General features: G+C 40.1%; 1 protein-coding gene across 1 annotated transcript in view; it reads right to left on the reverse strand.

The window, feature by feature from the left end:
• Nucleotides 1-20,673, reverse strand: part of ANO7 (anoctamin 7) — a 105,927-nt gene that overhangs the window by 16,926 nt on the left and 68,328 nt on the right. Inside the window, exons 15-20 of the mRNA XM_075200858.1 lie at nucleotides 20,067-20,178; nucleotides 19,236-19,290; nucleotides 17,285-17,382; nucleotides 12,743-12,882; nucleotides 3,329-3,534; nucleotides 2,242-2,381 (exon numbers count right to left, since the gene is read on the reverse strand). Of these exons, the coding sequence (XP_075056959.1) occupies nucleotides 2,242-2,381; nucleotides 3,329-3,534; nucleotides 12,743-12,882; nucleotides 17,285-17,382; nucleotides 19,236-19,290; nucleotides 20,067-20,178 (751 nt within the window). The remainder of the gene's footprint in view (nucleotides 1-2,241; nucleotides 2,382-3,328; nucleotides 3,535-12,742; nucleotides 12,883-17,284; nucleotides 17,383-19,235; nucleotides 19,291-20,066; nucleotides 20,179-20,673) is intronic.

Consider the following 20,673-nt stretch of genomic DNA (forward strand, 5'->3'; position numbering starts at 1 on the left):
TAGCTGTTAGAGAGCGAGAGACAGCATAGCAAATAATATGAAAAAGAAAAAAGAACAGGCATAAAAGTTATACTTGTAAATTATTAAAACCAAAATAAAATAACTTGGCAAGTGTGAGAACTATAATATAATTTCCACTAGCCCACTTTGCAGTCAGCAATACAATAATATATTTAAATAAATCAGATACTTAGCCCAAACAGGGGAGAAGTCCAACAGCAGTGCCTGGTGCCTGCTCCCTCTGATCTGTGTCCTTTTCCGGACTTATATTTGGCGCCAAAAAGGCTGGGCTAATCAAACTTTCCATGGAGAGCAGGGGAGCTCTATATCATAGCTCCCCCCCCCCCCCTCCTCTGATAATGCTGTCTCTCTGAAGTGCTTTTCCTGCCCCATTAGCGGGGAGAAGAAAACAAATAGTATATGGCAGAGTAGTGGAGACCTCAATTGAGGTCTCCGCAGCGGATTTTCACCCCGAATCCCCCTCCTATGTATGAGGGGGGATCTTGGTATGGCCCCCTTCCGTTTCCTCTCCTCTGCGGCTATATTTTTTTAAAATGGCCGCCGGCATTCTTTTCATTCTGATAACCGGCCCTCCATGCCTAAAGGCAGCGCCGGTTATCGGTGAGTCCCCAAGAGTGACAGCGGTCCGGAGACCACTAGTCACTCTGTACTCAAGCATCCTAATTTGCTCTGCCAGTGAGAGCCTCTGGCTTTCAGCTGACAGAGCAGTGCCTGTGCTGCTGTTCCGGGAGTGTGCTCTCTATAATAGAACACACTCCCAGGTCTGCCCAAGATATTCTCCTACAAAATAAACAATAAAATAAAATCTAGCAGCAACTAAAACAGTGCCTAACTCCATGGGCACCTAGAAAAAACTGAGGAGGAAGAGGAAGAGGCGGGGGTATGTAGAGGGAAGGGGAGAGAATGCTAGAAATTAACTAGCTAGGTGCCAACTCCCATGCTCCCCTTCACACCCCATGGTAAGCAGTATCCCCCAAACTGGATGAAAGAGAAATAGTGCTTAACTGCACATGCTCATAATAGTAGAGGGGGTCTCCAGAATGGATGGACACCTCTACCCCTCCCTATAAATTTTGCCATGAATCCTGGTGATTGCATGGTACGCCACGGAGTGAGCCTCATCCATTCACTCACAAACTTGGAAAAAATGTAATACTGTTATACTGTATCTTTATTAGCCAGGTACTGATAAGAAAAAAATGGGAGTTGGGTCTAATCTATAGCGTTAAACTGTAGCCTTTTAATCTGTGTGAGGAAAGCATTAAGTTAATTTCCATATATAAAAATAATGATATAATGAATGGCTAAATGAGCTTGTAAAAACTAAGAAAGCATGCATTGATAATATGCTGTAGATTGTAAGCTCCTTTGAGCACGGCCCTCTCTCCTCCTGTTTCCATAACTTTTAACTTTGCTCTCCAGCTACTCTGCTCACCTCCTTCTTGGCTTTCTGCCTACCGACTCCAGTTTTGCTTTTCTCTTCTCCTTTTCAGTGACTCTTAACCTGTTAGCTGCGCCTACCCTCTTGGACACAGGTTTACACCTTGTGCTGAATATCTCTCACCCTTTCATATTCGCTGTGCTTTGAACTACGCAATTTATTGTGCAACTTGTTTATTGCACTGTACTGTTCTACCGCGTTCTGTCCTATTGTTTGTACTTGTACGGCGCTGTAGACAACAATCACCTTATGTTCTTTAAAGGGTATTTCCACCTTCAGCATGGCTGCCAAATTTTTAATACTTTCCTGCTGGCTAGGAACGTGATTGAGTAGAGTAGTACATTCACAATGCATACAGATTAATCTACCAAACAGCAGAGGAACATTGGATATGGTTATAATATTTTACATATGTTTATAAGATTAGATTAGTCGTATCTCTCTGGTTGTCCAGGAGGTAAATGTATATCAAGCTGAGAGTTTCCCACTGGTTTGAAAAATGAAGATGTTGCTTATAGAAACTAATTAATTAGATTCTAGTTATTTAATTAGTACATTATACAAAATGACAGCTAGAATCTGATTGGCAACAGCTCTACTTTTCAAATGCGCCAGAAACTCTCAGCTTGATACATTTACCTCCAGGTATCTTTATAATCATGGACTCCAACTATGTGCTAAAGTAATGTATTTAGTATAAGGTGTATGCACAAACCAATAAATGAACGTATAAACATTATTTTTTAAGTCATTTTACTCTGAAGTAATTGTGTCCTTACCTACAGGGCTTGTGTTTTCTCACATAAGGTTCAGGTGCAGCAGCGAGGGAAAAATTGATGTATCCTTGTAAATCTCCATCTGTCTTGTACTGGTAATAAAGGCGTGGTATGACATCAGAAGTGAAGGCCACAAGAAATGCCTGAAAATAAGTCACAGATGACCCGGAGTATCTTTACATCTTTACATCGTAATATACTTAAAGCGGCTTTGACTAGCGACAGAAAACATTTTTTGTTTTCCACTTTCTCTATTTTGTAAAGCTATATCTGCTTTATCCCATGGAAATAGCTCAGAACAAAACATGAGAACAATGAGTATCCTTAAAAGCCAATGCCAATGTACTTAAAAACATGGAAGCTATGCGGGTGGGGTTTCGTGGGTGGGGGGGGAGAGTTACTTTTTGCAATTTGGCTCAATATAGCCTGATTAATGACTGTGCCGGAAATTGGACTTTATCACCACTTTTCAAGTTTCTTGCTGAAAGTATCTGGAGTTGCTATTGTTTTGTATGAACAGTGAACCAGTAAGTTTCACTCCCCTACTAGTTAATGACATGAATCTGTGTCTCATCAATGCCTGTCTACCCCCTATCCCACACCCTCTATCTAACTCTGCTACTAGGAGCATGCACACAGCTGCATTCTATGAAGAAAAAAAAAATCTCATTACCATTATCTTCCCATCATCTATATGAAAATGACCCTACCATTGAACATTTTTAATGTTTTTTCAATGGAAAAAGTCATATCTAGGTCTCATCTTGGAACCTCTCCAAGAAAGGATTGGTAACAAGCTAGCAGTCCACAAATTAGGTTTAATATTAATCACTTATCTATGGCGACAATAGGGAATGTTAGGACTGCTCACATAGGGAATCTGTGCATCTGATCGATTACATGAGTAACATGCCAGCAAGACATACTGATGGTACATAGCAAAAAGCACCTATAAATATGCAGATTGTACAATATACTTCAACTATAGTAGCTGGTGATTATATATTCTCTCACAAATGAGATTCTGTTATATTTTCAGAATGGCGTAACAAATAAATATTTTCTGAAACTGTCCCTCAATTATACTTACATTCCCGATGACCGCAATGCAGGTAATGGCCTTTAGGATGGACATACATATTCCAATGCCTTGGCCACGATGAGCCACAGGGCGACGGTACTCACAGATAAATTTATGTGCATCTAAGCGCACCTCAATCCAGTTATTAAGCAGAGCAAAGAGAGGAGCCAGCGGGCAAGCAGCCACGAAGATGGTCACAAACCCATACTGTATGACTGCATAAAATACAGAGTAAGTGGTAAGGACATGTTGCAATAACAAACTAATTATCCTCTATTTTAAATGTAAGAACTCTCAAAATATAAATACATTGCCCTTCAAACTGATCTATTCACTCATTTTTTTATTTTCATGCCCAATGTCATGTTACTGGGTACCTGGGACTCCGTTTTGCCAGACTGGGGTCTGTGTTGCATTCTTAGTGGTTTCATTTATGTTTTGCTTTCTCTAATTACTATGGTAGGTAGTTGTACTCAGTATGTCAGCTTCCCTTACGTGGGGTAAATGTAAGATTAAAAGTAATGCATCATCTATTTATGCAAATTGTGTTTCATGGATATGGACTATGGGGGTTGTCCTTTTATGGTTTAGTTGGAGCTGTAGTGGAAAAAGGGAGTTTTCATAAGTGCTTTATGGTAGGCTTTATGTTTAAATACATTTATTGCCAACTGTTAAGTTTCCTGTACTGGTCTATCTGTAGTCAAATTACAATCCACACAAGAAAGGAAAAAAAAAACAAAAAAAAAAAAAGACAGAAAATGTATATAACAGGGCATTCAAAAGGGTTGTATTTTCATAAAATCTGCTTGTATACTTTATTAACTATTAAACATTATTATATATTTCCTCTGATACGGAAAAGCAAAATACGTTTTGGGATTTTATTCAATTAGCGGATTATTTAAAATCAAGAGTAATGTGTGATGAAAAATGTTGATTGCTATACCAATTGACTGCTGTGTTTTATTTATCTTATATTCATCTCAATGTATTGCTCCTATAACCTCTACATCTTAAATAGCTCCTTTAATATTGGTTCCAAGTTAATAATACAAGTAATTAATTTTCCAGGTCCTAATAAGAACCAATCTGTGGTCTTTCTAGATCTTCCAATCAGAGGAATCGCATCTTAATCCTCCTATTATATTCTCCATGAGATACACTATGAAAGGATCTGAACAATTGTCAGGTCGACATGTCTGCACAGGCAAAAATTACAAGTGCCAAAATAAGCACTTCTTATGCCAATACTTTGATTCCTTTGAAATCGAGTGCTAATAGTACTAAGGTTCTTGAGTGTGTATATAGGACATACTCTCTGCACCGCTGAACATATGAATACATGCACTCCTGATACCTTCACTACTGCTTGAATAATTTAATGATCTATCAGCAATCACCTAACGGTTACTCGGTTGAAGCGCCTGCTTGTTCTGACTGGGAGAATTCTAATCTACCCCAACCCATGTGTCCCCAATATCGGAATGTTATTTCTAATGATAAAGAGGAGCTTGCAGATCGCGTGGTTGAGGCAATTAGCGAAATGCGCCTTGACGTTGTCTGCCTTTGAAAAAAAAAACTATTAGCAAGTATCAGTCCTATATACATACATGCCCCCGGGCAAAGCAGTGCACCGGGGCCCCTACACACACACACACACACACACACACACACACACACACACACATACACACATACATACATACATACATACATACATACATACCGCGTGACTGCAAAAGGTACGTTTTTTTGGGGGGGGGTTTGGAGGAATTTTTTATTTTTTTTAGGCAGGATTATTTATTCTAATTAAGAGCCCTGCCTATGGGGCCCCCTTGCCCACCTGACTCTAGCACCTTAGTATTATTAGCACTTGATATCAAGGGAATCAAAGTATTGGCATAAGAAGTGCTTATTTTGGCACTCATGATTTTTGCCTGTGCAGACATGTCGACCTGACAATTGTTCAGATCCTTTCATAGTGTATCTTGGGAAAATTTCAATATAATAGAAGGATTAAGATGTGATTCCTCCAATTGGAAGATCTAGAAAGACCACAGATTGGTGCTCATTAGGGCATGGAAAATTAATTACTTGTATTATTAACTTGGAACCAATATTAAAAGGAGCTATTTAAGATGTAGAGATAATAGGAGCAATACATTTAGATAAGCAAGAAATAAAATACAGCAGTCGCGGGGTATAGCAGACTGTTACTGCTATTTTTAACAGTCAACATTTTATCACACGTTTCTTACACTCTGGATTTTATTTAATTTATTAGCGAAATATTTAAAATCAAAACATTTTGCTTTTCAGCATCAGAGGGAATATTAATAACCATTAAAAAAAATATAAGTCTACAAGCAGATTTTATGAAAATGTAACCCTCCGACTGCCCCGTTTTACACTTTTTCTGTCTTTCTGTTCTCGTGGATTATGGAATTAATATGTGTGGGTGCACCTTCCTATTGATAACTATTTATTATTCTCACAATAGGCATCAATCATAATTCAAAGTTATTAAAGGAATATAGGGTTTACCCGGTGCGGTATGTATTGTCCTGTCAATCAAAATAGATTCCTCTATCCAGTCTTAATTTGTTGCTTTGTCCTTGCTACTGCAACTTTATATTTTTTTTACTTAAAAAAAAACCAAAAAAAAAAACGAGCAGGACAGGACATACAACACTGTAGGAAGTTAATTTTTAGATAAGCTCCATTCCAAGCCCAATATGTGAATGCAGCCAGCCTCTCTTAAGACATCCCCCCCCCCCCTCAGCACCTACCACCCACCGCCGGTTAGCTTATTGGCCCCATGAGTTTTTAAATGCACAAGGCTAAGCTGACTGCGCAGGCTCCTCAAAATGCTTTTTGAGCATTTCAAGGAGCTGTCGGGGCAACCCCACAATCCAGTGCTCAGAGAGGAAGTGACAGGGATGCTGCAAAATGGCTGTCACGTCTGCAGGAGAGGGCACCAGAGAGGCATGGAGAGAGCAATGGGAGAGATACGGGGGGGCAATGTTTATATATGTGTGTATTAAACTACAGGGACCCCCCAAAGCCTTAACCCTGCTCTAGCAGTTAGGTCCTGTCTGCAGGAGCACAAAAGCCACATAGATGCTCTTAAACTTGAAGATCTAGAAAATAAATAGCGTTGTGGGAAGCTGGGACTCAGCAAAAGTATACAGCTATGCTGGACTGCCCAGAATATGGACTTCTTTTGACTACTACTCTAAATTAGAGATGGTCACTGACCCCCGTGTTTTGGTTTTGGATTCGGTTTTGGATCTGGATTACCGTCGTGTTTTGGTTTTGGTTTTGGTTTTGCAAAACCGCCATTGCGTGTTTTGGTTTTGGTTTTGGTTTTGTTTGGTTTTGTTTTGCTATTTTTTGGGAAAATCCATGTTTTTGGGCCTAAATTAACCCAATTTAGTGCTCCAACTGTTTTAGAGACAAGTAATCTAATTGTTGAGGTAATAAATCATCCAAAAAAACAGTTTAATTCTTCGTTGGTAGGCCTATTCTACACACAAAACAGATTGTCTTCCTCTCCATCTATGCATATTGGCAATGCAGCCATCGTCTTGAATGTATATTACACCCTACACTTATAGTTAAATATGTAAAGAAATGGAAAAAGCCAGTTTGGTTTCTGTCTCTCAAGGCCCCCCTCCACTTGTATAAAATACCAAAAAATTCAGCCATTATAGACTGTACAATATTAATTGACATGGAGAAAGCCAGTTTGGTTTCTGTCTCTCTAGGCCCCCCTCCACTTGTATAAAATACTAAAAAATTCAGCCATTATAGACTGTACAATATTAATTGACATGGAGAAAGACAGTTTGGTTTCTGTCTCTCTAGGCCCCCCTCCACTTGTATAAAATACCAAAAAATTCAGCCATTATAGACTGTACAATATTAATTGACATGGAGAAAGCCAGTTTGGTTTCTGTCTCTCTAGGCCCCCCTCCACTTGTATAAAATACCAAAAAATTCAGCCATTATAGACTGTACAATATTAATTGACATGGAGAAAGACAGTTTGGGGTCACTCTGTCTCTCTAGGCCCCCCTCCACTTGTATAAAATACTAAAAAATTCAGCCATTATAGACTGTACAATATTATGAAAAATGGACAAAGCCAGTTTAGGGTCACTCTGTCTATGACACCCTACCCTTAAGGATAAATTGCCCTAACAGCAGCCTTTCAAGATGGTATGTGATATGGAAATGCCACAAGTCCCTTTCCTCTTTGGGGGTAGATTGCACCCTACACTTACATAGAAAGTTTTAAAAAGATGTTATCGGCATCATCTTCAGCTTCATCCTCACCCTCATCAGTGTGTACGTCATCATCACAGACTATCAATTCATCGCCGCTTGAATCCGCCATTAGAGAACAGTCAGTGCTTGGATGTCTTGGATGGTGAAGGCCTTCCTCGTGGAAGATGTAGTTCATTTTGATAAACATCATTTTCTCCACATTTTTGGGAAGTAACCTTCTACGGCGATCACTGACTAAGTTCCCTGCTGTGCTGAACACTCGTTCAGAGTACACACTGGAGGGTGGGCAGCTTAGGTATTGCAAAGCAAGTTTGTACATGGGTTTCCAAATGGCCTGCTTTTCTTCCCAGTAAGGAAAGGGACTGTCTGACATTTCCATATCAACTACCTCTTGAAAGTAATCCTCCACCATCCTTTGCATGTTTATACTCATATTGGATGGACTTATGGGCAAAGTGACACTTTTTTTTGAAAAATCCTTCAAACCAGCCCAGATGTTAAATTGTTCTCGTCTGCCCCCTGTGTCTTCCCTGCTTCTTTTTTGGAAATTTAATTTTTTACGAGCAACAGCTTGAGAAAGTGAAGGAGGACACGTCGTCAAGCCGAGGCCCAGTTCAGCGGCCAACTTGCTGAGCAATAGCTCCTTGCAAAAGTTCACATCTCGCTCATTTACAAGTAAAGACTCAATGTAGGTTTTAAACCTTGGATCAAGCACAGTGGCCAAAACGTACTGATCCGAGTTCAAGATCTTAATAACTCGAGGATCATTGTGAAGCGAATTAAGTACTTGATCGACAAGGCCAACATACTTTGCTGAATTGCTTGCTTTCAGCTCCTCCTTCATTTTCTCAAGCTGCTTTTCCAATAGTCTAATTAAAGGAATGACTTGGCTCAAACTAGCAGAGTCTGCACTGACCTCACATGTCACAACTTCAAATGGTTTCAGCACCTTGCACAGCACTGAAAGGATTCCCCACTGTGCAAGAGTGAAATACATCCCCCCTCCTTTCCCAATGTCATGACTTGTGCAATATGCTTGGATGGCTTTGCGCTGTTCCTCCATCCTCTGAAGCATGTACAGGGTGGAATTCCACCGAGTTACCACCTCTTGCTTAAGTTGGTGGCAGGGCAAGTTAAACTGCTCTTGGAGCTGCTGTAATCTCCTACATGCTGTGGCTGAATGCCTGAAATGGCCTGAAATTTTACGGGCCACCGAAAGCATCTCCTGCACCTCACGGTTATTTCGTAGGAAGCTCTGCACCACCAAGTTGATGGTGTGAGCAAAACAGGGAATATGTTGGAAATCACCCAGCTGTAATGCTCGCACTATATTGTTGGCGTTATCTGAAATGACATACCCTGGGGAGAGTCCGAGTGGTATAAGCCATGCATCAATCACATCTCTCAGTTTGCGTAACAAATTGTCAGCCGTATGCCTGTTAGTGAAGCCGGTGATACAAAGAGTGGCCTGCCTGTGACAAATGTTACGTAGTGGTGTACATGCTGCTGCTGTTCCTGCTGGTGAAGGTGAATGACCAACCCAGTGGGCTGTCACAGTCATATAGTCTTTGGTTTGGCCACTTCCACTTGTCCACATATCTGTGGTTAAGTGAACAGTGGGCAGAATGGCATTTTTCAGCGCAATCTCTACATTTTTACACACTTTTTGGTATAGTTGTGGAATAGCTTTACGGGAGAAATGGTGTCGCGATGGAATTCTGTAACGCGGACACAAAACCTCAATTAACTGTGAAAAACCAGCTGCGTTTATTGTGGAGATTGGACGCAGATCTAACACTAACATTGCAGCCATGGCGTCTGTGATTCGCTTGGCGACTGGGTGACTGCTGTCATATTTGCTTCCCCTCGCAAATGATTGTTTCACAGTTAATTGCTGAAATGTAGGACTGCTCATTTTATTCACCTGCCTCTGGGATGACGATTCACCCCCAGCAGCAGCAACAGCAGCAGCAGGACTAACGCTTTCTTCAGAGGAATCAATAATAGTGCCGGAGTCATCCAGCCTTAAGTGGGATGCCGGGCTAACTCCGAGCGCTACTGAGGATATTGATGAGGATGGTGTGGTGGGTGTATTTTGTAGCCGTCGGTATGTCGGTGAGCGGAGGGTCTTAGCTGATGAGGGAGTGCTTGTATTCTTTTGGGAAGAACTTTCAGCTTTTCCCAACACTTTGCCATGAACTCTCGTTAAATGGCGTAACATAGACGAGGTTCCAAGATGGTTAAGGTCCCTCCCTCGACTGACTGTGGCTTCACATACACTACAAATGGCTATACAATTGTTGTCTGGATTTGGGTAGAAATAATTCCACACATAAGAAGTGGATTTTTTTGTTTTATGCCCAGGCATGACAATGGCCTTTTTCTTGTCACGTGCCAGAACTGCTGCCACTGGTGCAGGACTTACACAAACAACCTCATCCTCATCAACATCCTCATTAGCGCCCTCGTCGCCTACACAAATCTCCCCCTCATCCTCTTCTAATTCCAAAGTGGCATCCTCAATTTGGGTATCACCGGCTACACTCGGGCTATTAAGGCACACATCAGCAGAATGCTCACGATTAGACATCCCACTGTTGGATGGACTCTCCACAGGGATTGTTGTCATTTGTGAATCAGAGCAAATATTCTCCTGTAATGCCTCACTGGTATCTTGCAGCTCAGCTTTGACGCGTAACAGTAGTTGTGCACCAATTGTAGCCTGGGTAACTTTTTGGGATCTGCCACTAATAGCCAAAGGTGAAGGCCTCATTCTCTCTTTGCCACTGCGTGTGTAGAATGGCATGCTTGCAATTTTTTTTTTATCGTCACTTAACTTTTGCTCAGTTACACTTCTTTTTCGCTTCAATACAGTAAATTTTTTTTTGGTTTTTGTTTTTTGCACTAATTTGAAAACACTCTGTTGTTTGACATCGCCTTGGCCAGATGACGTACTGGGAACACTAACATCAGGACTGGTGACAGAACCTGGTTGCTCATTTAGATCATATGTGGACTGCTTTGAATCCATTCTGAGCGCAAACCACTGGGGAGTGCTAAAAATTATTGAGTAGATACTGCTGACAGATATGACTTTTGACAGCCAGAAATATTAATGCACAATTATGGGGGACACCCCAAAAACACTGAGGTGTGCAACAAATTATTGAGTAGATACTGCTGACAGATATGACTTTTGACAGCCAGAAATATTAATGCACAATTAGGGAGGACACCCCAAAAACACTGAGGAGTGCTAAAAATTATTGAGTAGATACTGCTGACAGATATGACTTTTGACAGCCAGAAATATTAATGCACAATTATGGGGGACACCCCAAAAACACTGAGGTGTGCTACAAATTATTGAGTAGATACTGCTGACAGATATGACTTTTGACAGCCAGAAATATTAATGCACAATTAGGGAGGACACCCCAAAAACACTGAGGAGTGCTAAAAATTATTGAGTAGATACTGCTGACAGATATGACTTTTGACAGCCAGAAATATTAATGCACAATTATGGGGGACACCCCAAAAACACTGAGGTGTGCAACAAATTATTGAGTAGATACTGCTGACAGATATGACTTTTGACAGCCAGAAATATTAATGCACAATTAGGGAGGACACCCCAAAAACACTGAGGAGTGCTAAAAATTATTGAGTAGATACTGCTGACAGATATGACTTTTGACAGCCAGAAATATTAATGCACAATTATGGGGGACACCCCAAAAGCGCTGGGGAGTGCCAAATATGAAGAAAAAATAATAAACCTCTATCCTCCTCTCTGCACTAGCGATTTTGGTTAGAGCAATTGCAAGAACAATATGGTATTCTCTGTCCCTGCTCTAATTAGCCTATGACTACACCCTGCTCTCTCCCTCTGTCAAATGGCGATGGATTGCTGTGGAGGCGTGTATTTATAAAGTTGAAGTATCGCGAGAACCGAGTCCCGAGATCCGACGACGTCACAATGACGTTCGGCCTCGATTTGGATTCGGAATGGGCGGGAGAGTACCGAGCTGCTCAGCTCGGTACTCGGATACCCAAAGTTCGGGTGGGTTCGGTTCTCGGAGAACCGGACCCGCCCATCTCTACTCTAAATAGACAGAAGGCAGAAGGATATATCTTCATTACTAGCACTGAGTACATCTTATAAACACCACAACAATCTGAGCTGGGGTGTTTCTAAGATGATGCAAACTGAGGCAGTTGTCACAGGCATAACAAATGGGGTGCAAAATAGACATGTCCCCTTCAATCCTACATGGCAGCCATTACAAAAGGTTACAACGTTTTTTGACGTTTAGGAAAAGTCAGTTAGAAAACGCCCCCGAATGGTATGTAAGGGAGCTCCTAATAGGTAGATCAGCCCAACAGAAAACCCTCTGAGCAGTATAGGAGCTTATAGCCTGGATGAGAGAATGCTTTGGGACTAAGAAAGATCTGTGTACTATACAAAGGGTTAAAGAGCAAGGTCTCAGACAAGCATGGATATAGAGGAGAGATACTCAATTAGAATGTGAACAAAACTTATTAATAAGGGCACAGGTGGAAGAGAGTCAGTCTGACAGAGATCGGAATGTATGTATCCATTTAGTGTTGAATAGGCTCAGAAGTTGAGCTTGGTCCTGAAAGTGGATACACCCCTAGCTAGTATGTCATCCAGTATGACTAACCCTACGGAAGATGGGGTCCTCTTAAAGATTCCATTGATAGGGAGAGGAGTTATATAGGAAGCGTCATATTTCACTGGGAGGTGTGGAAAAGAATTAACAGTAATCATAATTCACATTTTTTTGTTCTGGTTGTCTTAACAGCACCTAAAATGATGCCCTTCTTCAGACAAGAGGCTTAGATCCACCCTTGCTGCTCACCTTTTCACCAACAGAAAGGAGGACATCCATTGATATCCAAGTTACACATAAGTAGACAAAGTGGTGACTGCAGAAGTTGGTATCTGCAGACTCTCCTTCAAAAAGCATGTAAATAGGATTATAGATAGTTGGCATGTTGAAATTTAGCAATTGTTTATTTTGTTTGCCTTTTTTCACTTTTAGATCAACGGAATAGCACTTGAATGATTAAACGTCTGAACCACCTTTGAGCAACTTATTGACTCACCAATCTCTAGGTACTCATAAAATAGTCCTGCATAAGGGATCAGTCTATAATCTCTTTCCCATGGATTCTCTCTGTTCTCATCAGTCTTCTTTTTGGCCACAGCAATGGAGTTTTTGTTTTGCCACCAGAGAGTCAGCTTCCTTTATGCAACAAGGAGAAAATGTATAAAATATTTGTACTTTAATAAATAAGTCTTGCTATAGATATACTAGTGTTTGAGGCACACAGCACTAATTATGTTAAATAAGTTTTTATAAATAGTCTTTTGTTAGCCTACAAAACAGGACAACCGGGTACATTTTGCGAGTAGTCCAGGATTGCAGAATGACCTCTAAAACCTACATCAGTGTTTCCCAACTCCAGTCCTCATGCGCCCCCAACAGCTCATGTTTTCAGGATTTCGTTAATCATGCACAGGTGACTTAGGTGAGATAATTACTGACCCAGCCAAGTAGACTGTTTCCACCGAAAGACATCCTCAAAACATGAGCTGTTGGGGGTTGCATGAGGACTGGAGTTGGGAAACATTGACCTACATAATGGTAGGTCACCAGGACTGCATTCATGTACATCACTATACTATCTCATACGTTATCCCAAGAAACAATTTTAATACAGTTACAGAAACCAATCAGAATTAACACACAATACTGTAACAACTTTCCAATGTTGTGGGTGCTCTGAGCTTGCCCCTGCCTCAGTCAGGGTTTATCGAGCTAACTCAATCTCTCTATGTGTAGACTCTCTGGGTTGAACTGTGGAAAGGGATCCTTGCACATTTACATTTGATAACCAAGTCAGTTGATAGGGATATAATTAGGAGATGCCATATCACAGTTGTTGGTATAAAAGGTACCAGACTATACCTTTATTTGCAACTACTACATGTGTGCAGGAAGAATTTAATAAACAGATTACTGGGTACACTGTCCTTTTTAGCAGTAACTTTGATTTCTCAACAGTAGGTGTTTCCTAGCTCCACTAGAATGTCTCGTTACTCCCTCTAGACATGGTCATCCCACAATTTACAGATATCAGGGTCCTCCATTATGATCAGGCTTCTTTGATTCTCAGTCTGTCTTACTCATTAAATGAGTTCACTGGATAGTCAGCCAAGCCTGAGACTTGGCTGACTAGAGATCGGCCCCCAACATACCCGTAAATTCCATGACATTCCACGACTCAGCCGCTCCGCATGTCTTTCTAGTCTCCCACTCGGACCTCAGACGTGCAGTTCTCATTGTCTCTACTGGTAGTGCTCAGCATACCCTTTAGATTACTGAATGTGATCAAGCTGTTGAGTTCAGGATCATATTAAAGACTAGTCCAGAGGTGCCCAAACTCAGTCCTCATGAGCTACCAACAGTTCATGTTTATAGGATTTCTCTAATCATGCACAGGTGAGTTAATTTATTTGGCTAGGACAGTAATTATCCCATCTGTTTCTGTTTCTACAGACAGAAATCCTGAAAACATGACCTGTTGGTAGCTCTTGAAGACTAGATTTGAGCACTTCTGCTCTAGTCATATAAAACGAGCTCTGGTGAGTCTCTTTGAAGGTAGAACCTCGGGCTACTCGACTCCCTTCCCCTGCAGGATGAGAGAGCACTTTTTTAAATATTTTACCCAATAGTCAATGATTGATGGTATTATCCTGGGATTAGAGTCTACTAAATGGTGCCGACACTGCAATATTCATAAGACTCATTGAAATGGGAACTCTACAACCTATCTTGACCCTCACTGCCAAAGTGTGTAAGGGCACTGAAAGTTATTTTTGGATGAAGCCAGTATATAATATAATATATAAAGATTTGTTTTGTTTTATTTGATATTGTATTTTTTGACCTGTTCATGTGTTCTGAAATGAAAGGAAAGTGAGCTGTAATGAAAGAGTTAATTTGAACAGATGTTCCTAATCAGTGTTGGAGAAAATTTTGTAATGTCCTTGTTCATCAAAACCCCCATTTCATACATGAGAGCCTGAAGTACCAAGAAACGCCTACATTCTCTCTCAGCCAATTGTAGTAGGCCATTTGAACTGTAATTCAATCTATTTTTTTCTTCTGTTAAAAACAGTCTTGCACTGTGATTAAAATTATGACCAAGCTTCACGTATGAAGCTCTGCTTTGTATACACAAACAAGCTTTCATTTTGTAAATACGGTAAACATTTTATACATTTTTATCCTTAAAGTTTATTTCACTGAAGAAATTCAATTACTTTAACAGCACATACCCATTAGTGTGTGACATGCATTTTTACTAGTTTTGCTAGTTTTTGTGGCCTTGCTTTGAGACGCATAAGTGCACAAAAATGGAACAAGTAGTGTTTTTTTTGGGGGTGGGGGGGGGTTTCCGCAAAGAAAAGCAATGCAAGTAAAAATACCAATTGTCATAGTAACACTATATCCTTTGGTTTCTACTGTCAAACCAGTTTATATACATTTTAGAAGCATTAAAAATGAATGTAAATTGCATTTAAAAAGTGCCATTGAGAATGAAGCACAATGCTGCCTTAGTCTGAGGCTGCAACATCTACTGGGCAATGGAGGCTGCATTGCACAGAGATCTCCTACTTACAGACAATTCACCTTTTGTGCATAGATATCTTCTCCTAGCTTTTGTAATCCTGAAATTGGGACACAAAAGTGGTGTGATCACATCACAATGGAGGCATGACTATCACAAGGTGAGCTATGCCACCCCTTACCACCCAAATACCGTCTGCTTTTTTAGGTATGTTCCTTCATGGGTAATCAAACACTCCGGAACAAAGGTGTGATGGGATAATCCCCTCAAATCAGGAATGTTCCTCCTAAAATGGACAGTTGAGAAGTATGGACAACCACAACTTTAGAAAATTTGAAGATTTCATGGTGATGCAAAGCTATGAGCATCTCTGTCATTACAGTGATGTGTCATGTAAAGTAATAGAGCTATTCGTTCCATGACCAAGTCATAGTAGATTCGAGGAGTTGGGCAGCTTCTTGCTACAGGGAAGCAGACACCGCACATAGGGTTATAGCCTGGGCACCCATTCTTGTGACAGTTGCTTTGGAGGTTGGCCAGGGAAACCGAAAAGAACATAAATATAATGGAAGGAACAGTCAAATGTAGCAACATAATTTGATGGGGCGAGGTATATTAATAATACAATAAGTTTCAGATTTGGGTAAATTTGTGAATTTATTAAATAGTTGCCATGGTACCATATTTTGTTGTACACATGCTGAATTAAAGGGGGATCAGATTTTTTTCCAATTCCAAGCTACTAGGGATCTAGTTATGTTAAGAATTTGAGTAGCCAATTTATCGAAGGTTTTATCCAAGCCCTCAATCGGCAGTGGTGGGTGTTGAAGTAAAATTGAATATAAGGATGGCTATGTTGTCCCAGGAGCTGGCAATTTTAGGGCATGTCCACCAGCTGTGAAGGAAATAGCTTAATTCACCACAACCTCTCCAACACTGAGGAAAAGCTGTGCAGTCTATTTGGTCTAGAGGTCTGCCTCCAAGTTAATTTCATGCTATGGGGTAGTTGATTGTTTAGCATTTGCTAATAAATTATAGAGGGAGGAAATCATTCCCTTTGAAAGGGGGATCTTTATAGCATCAAGACTCAAGTTGTCAAGGCCTGGCATTGCGTGTCTTAGGAAGAGAAGAGACGTAGTGCACCAATTGTAAATATTTAAAGAATCTAACTAACTGAAGCCCATATATCTGTTGCAACATCTCCAATGTAGCACAATTAACCTGGTTTAGAACATTATGCACCATTCTATAGCATACATTGGGCCTCCAATGGCATTAGAGGGAGGATAGGCCTGGAGCAAACTGTGGGGAAGTCTCAGTGGTATGTGAGGGGTATGTTTCAAGGTATGATTAGCATGTGAGGGGCATGTGGTAGAGTTTTAGAGTACATGGGAAATTTGAGGGAATGTGGGGGATTTTTGCTGGAAGTGAGAGTCTGAGGGAATGTGGGGCTATTTTGGGTTGAGTGATATGGGGGTGCCGATATTTTGGAGCCAAATTATTTTTTTAATTCTTGAAGTTGAGAATAATGTGTGGCCCTTTTGGAGGTTTGAGGGCCACACAAACTGAATGCTGTCTGCCCTTTGCTTAAGTGGCACCCATCTAGTGGCTGGCCACGTCTCTGTGGAAACTGGCCAAACTCTGGTGGCTGGCCATGCCCCTTCAGCGGCACCACATCATCACGGTTTTATAGCAATGCACTGGTAAAAAACATGGGCCAACTGCTTACAGTCACCCACCAGACCAGAAGTTTCCAGCCCTTCCTTTGGATTACCAGATAGAATCCCACAAATGAGGTCATTGTCAGCTTTGTGATGTGCATATGCTATGCTGGCTTCTTGAGAACATTTTTTGTGCTCTTTTATGCATTTAACATAGTTAATCCCTCACTGGGGCTACTTGCCAAATTCCTAATCAAATTTAAAATTAGGATAAATTTATTTATTGACAATCATATCTATTGGTTTAATTTTTTTCATTTGGACCATGACACAAATTCATCATACTCACGGAATTACAATTTCTTTTAGGTTGTTCAGAACTTGCTTCCCCACCATAATAATCAGTAACTGCTGAGCCAGCTCAATTAGACAACCTCCTGGGCTACACTGTAATGCAGAAAGTAAATATGATGAGGAGGTTTTGTTACACAGGTCTTTTTAGATTGAAAAGTGTTATTATCACAATAGTTCAAAGCTGCCAAAACTGACCATCATGGTACACATGCACTGTAATGGATTTAACTTCCAATGTGATCATACCTTGAAAGAGTGTACACATTACTACAGGTGGGGCACGAGAACAGTCTAAAACAATGTTAGCTAACCCAAAAGATTATTCACAAATACCATCCAAATTTGTTAATCCTCACCACTCAGTACTTGAAAACAATTTGACCAAAGGTCAAACATTCCACAGTTCCATGGTAGTTTCCATAAAGTTTTATGAAATCTTTTACATAAGTATCTACAAGCTTTGTAGATTATCCATCTAACTTTGCAGAGTTTAAAACCAAAAAGGGTACATTTATAAGATTAGCAGCAGTTTATTAGGTTAAGGTAAAATCCAGAGTATTAATTACCTTTGTTCACTGGATACGCCAGGGTCCCACCCTCCAAATGCAATATGTATATCTTGTACACTTGATTCATCATCATTTATCTATATAGCGCCACCAATTCCACAGCGCTGTACAGAGATCTAACAGTCAGAAGTGTTTGCTGATGCCCCTCTAGTGTACAACTTATGAATGAAGTAGACACATTCATGATATATACACTCAGGAAGAGGCATTGTCAGATGCTACTGCATGTTTTTAGTCAGGTAAGTAGTAGACTACATGGGGACTTTAGAGACTAGAAAGCTGGCAGATAGAGTGGATGATAGACCACAGGTAAGTAACACTCTGGGGGAGGATATTTACATTGATCACCATATCATAAAATGTTTTTAAATTAATGCTATATCAGAAACTCCTTCCATGTTATGCTAGACATTTGTTCCAAGAAAGATTACATTATTAACTCTGAACACTTTGCCTGTTTTCAGTACGTCTTGAAGACTGGAGGACAGTTGTTGGATAAAGCAAGATGATGTCTGTCATTGCAACTTTAACTCAAAATGCCTGCTTACTTGAACACAAATCTACTACTCACATCCTTACAATGCTTGAACTTAAAGCACAAATGAAGCTTGGTTCAGGGGAATGTGGGATCACAGATTTCTGCACTGCAGAATAATATTGATTCATATCTTAGCAGCAATTATTTATCAGAAACCAGATACTCTCTACTTGGCTAGGTCTAGCTTTACAATTAGCTGCACAACTAGGTGGCTAAATTGAACACAATCTGGAGGTTTGACATTTGGGCTGATTGCTCACTCGCAGGGCTGGAGGGGCGTTTCAGTGTGGTTGGAAGAAGCCACAAACAGACCGATAGCAGTTATATCCTGACCACATTTACCAACACTTCAGATATAGATCTGATCAATTTCATTATTATGGATCAAGCTAGTTTTGTGACCACACTTAGATATTGAGCCAATTTCCATTATCCTAATGTAGGATAATTGACCCAGTCAAGTCAAAATTGAAATCAATCCCATCATATAAGAAATTCCCGGATTATTTATCAGAAGCCAGTTAATATCTACTGGGTATAGAGAAGAGGACAATATAATAATTTGTGATTATTGAACCTCATTTTATAGGCTATGGGATCTATTGATGTTTCAAGAATCTTAACAACTAAAATTGGTATTGTAGAAGACATGGTAAGGTAAGGTGTGATAAAATGCAAGTCTATGGGTAAAAGTTGTTGTCTTTAGTGCTTATTGTAATATATTAATTTATGTATTGATCGGCTCCAGTCTTTGCGTCATACATTTTGGAAAGGAAATGGGAAGAGCAGAGATAATATACAGAGAAATGTATGGGTTGTGTTTTGGGTTTCATACTCACATCTTCATTACGGAATTGGAAAAAGGTGGTAAAGTGTCCAGGATATCCTACAAATCTGCCAAATAGTAACAGAAAACACATTATATATAAAAGGACATTCACCCAGCAACAGAGCTTTACTTTCCTGCCTGGAACACAGAGGGTCATTCATAAGCCTTGTCCAATGCAAACATTGTATTGAAAGAGTCATATAATTAGTTTCATTGATTGAACAATTCAGTCCTCCTACCTGTATACCTAAACGTATAATTTGTCACATTAGTTTTGTCTATGCCTGTATAGTACGAGCCAAGCCCATGGTAGCCATGCTACATTTTCTGATTTGCAGCCGTTTTAATGTTAAAATAGTTAACATTAAAACCAGATCCATCATTCTGCATAAAATCCACAAATGTCAAAACATTTCTAGCTTTGCAACTGAATACTGATCATCCAGAACTACTTGCCAAAGTATAAAATGTACAGAATAAAACTGGCTGTCCTAGAGGTCAGATTATATTCTACACACAAATATACTGTTAAAATAATCAATTTAGTAATCTAGTATTCTAGATAAAATAGGAGGATTAAAAAAGGTGGCAACACAAATCTTTTTCAAAGAAATGTCCAATAATTACCCATATTCCCATTTAATAGGTGATGAATATTTAAATTAAATGTTACCTTGATTCATCTCTGACTATGACAATGTCTAAAGCAAAGTATAATACCCAACCTGTCACTCCATTTTTGTAGTAAGCTGAATGTCCTTCATTATACAACCAAATCGTAATTTGTAAAGTGTCAAGTGCAACATTACCATGTAACGTTTATCAAATCAAAATAACTCACCTTCCTTTGAAGAATGCAATGTATATGGGGGTGGAATAATAATTAACGAACTCGAAGATAAAGACTTTTAAGATAAAAGCATCTTCATACTGTGACTGTGTACGGTGCATTTCTAGAAGAAAGTCAGAAGTAGTAGACCATTGACACTTGTACTTAATGCATTTTATTCTCCATTAAAAACAGTATTACACAGTATGAAATTATATATGATTCAGGGTATTACTGGGTCTCATTCACAAAGTGTAAAGTGGTTGAGACGCAACCCCATAATAATTTGGGCAGAAAGGGGACAATTCAGACTATCAAATATCAGGTATAGATCAGATATCGATATATAATGTGTGTGTAAGTAGAATGCGTGGTGTATACGAGTAAGATTAAATATACATATATTACTAAAGTGCAATTCACCACTGGAGTCTGCACACGGAGTCTGACCTGCGATCATGGGAGGAGGTGCTGCGGTTGGGCATGCGCAGCAGCTCTGTCTCTCTGAAGAGTTAGTACTACGTCCGTGGGCACAGAGGGGGTCGTGAAATGGGGGGGGGGGGGTTCCTGGCAACTAGAAAGCCCCTTTTTAGGTGCGCGCCTGAAGCAGTGGAGTGAG

The sequence above is a fragment of the Mixophyes fleayi genome, chromosome 3 (genome assembly GCF_038048845.1).
Source record: "Mixophyes fleayi isolate aMixFle1 chromosome 3, aMixFle1.hap1, whole genome shotgun sequence".
NCBI lineage: Eukaryota > Metazoa > Chordata > Amphibia > Anura > Limnodynastidae > Mixophyes > Mixophyes fleayi.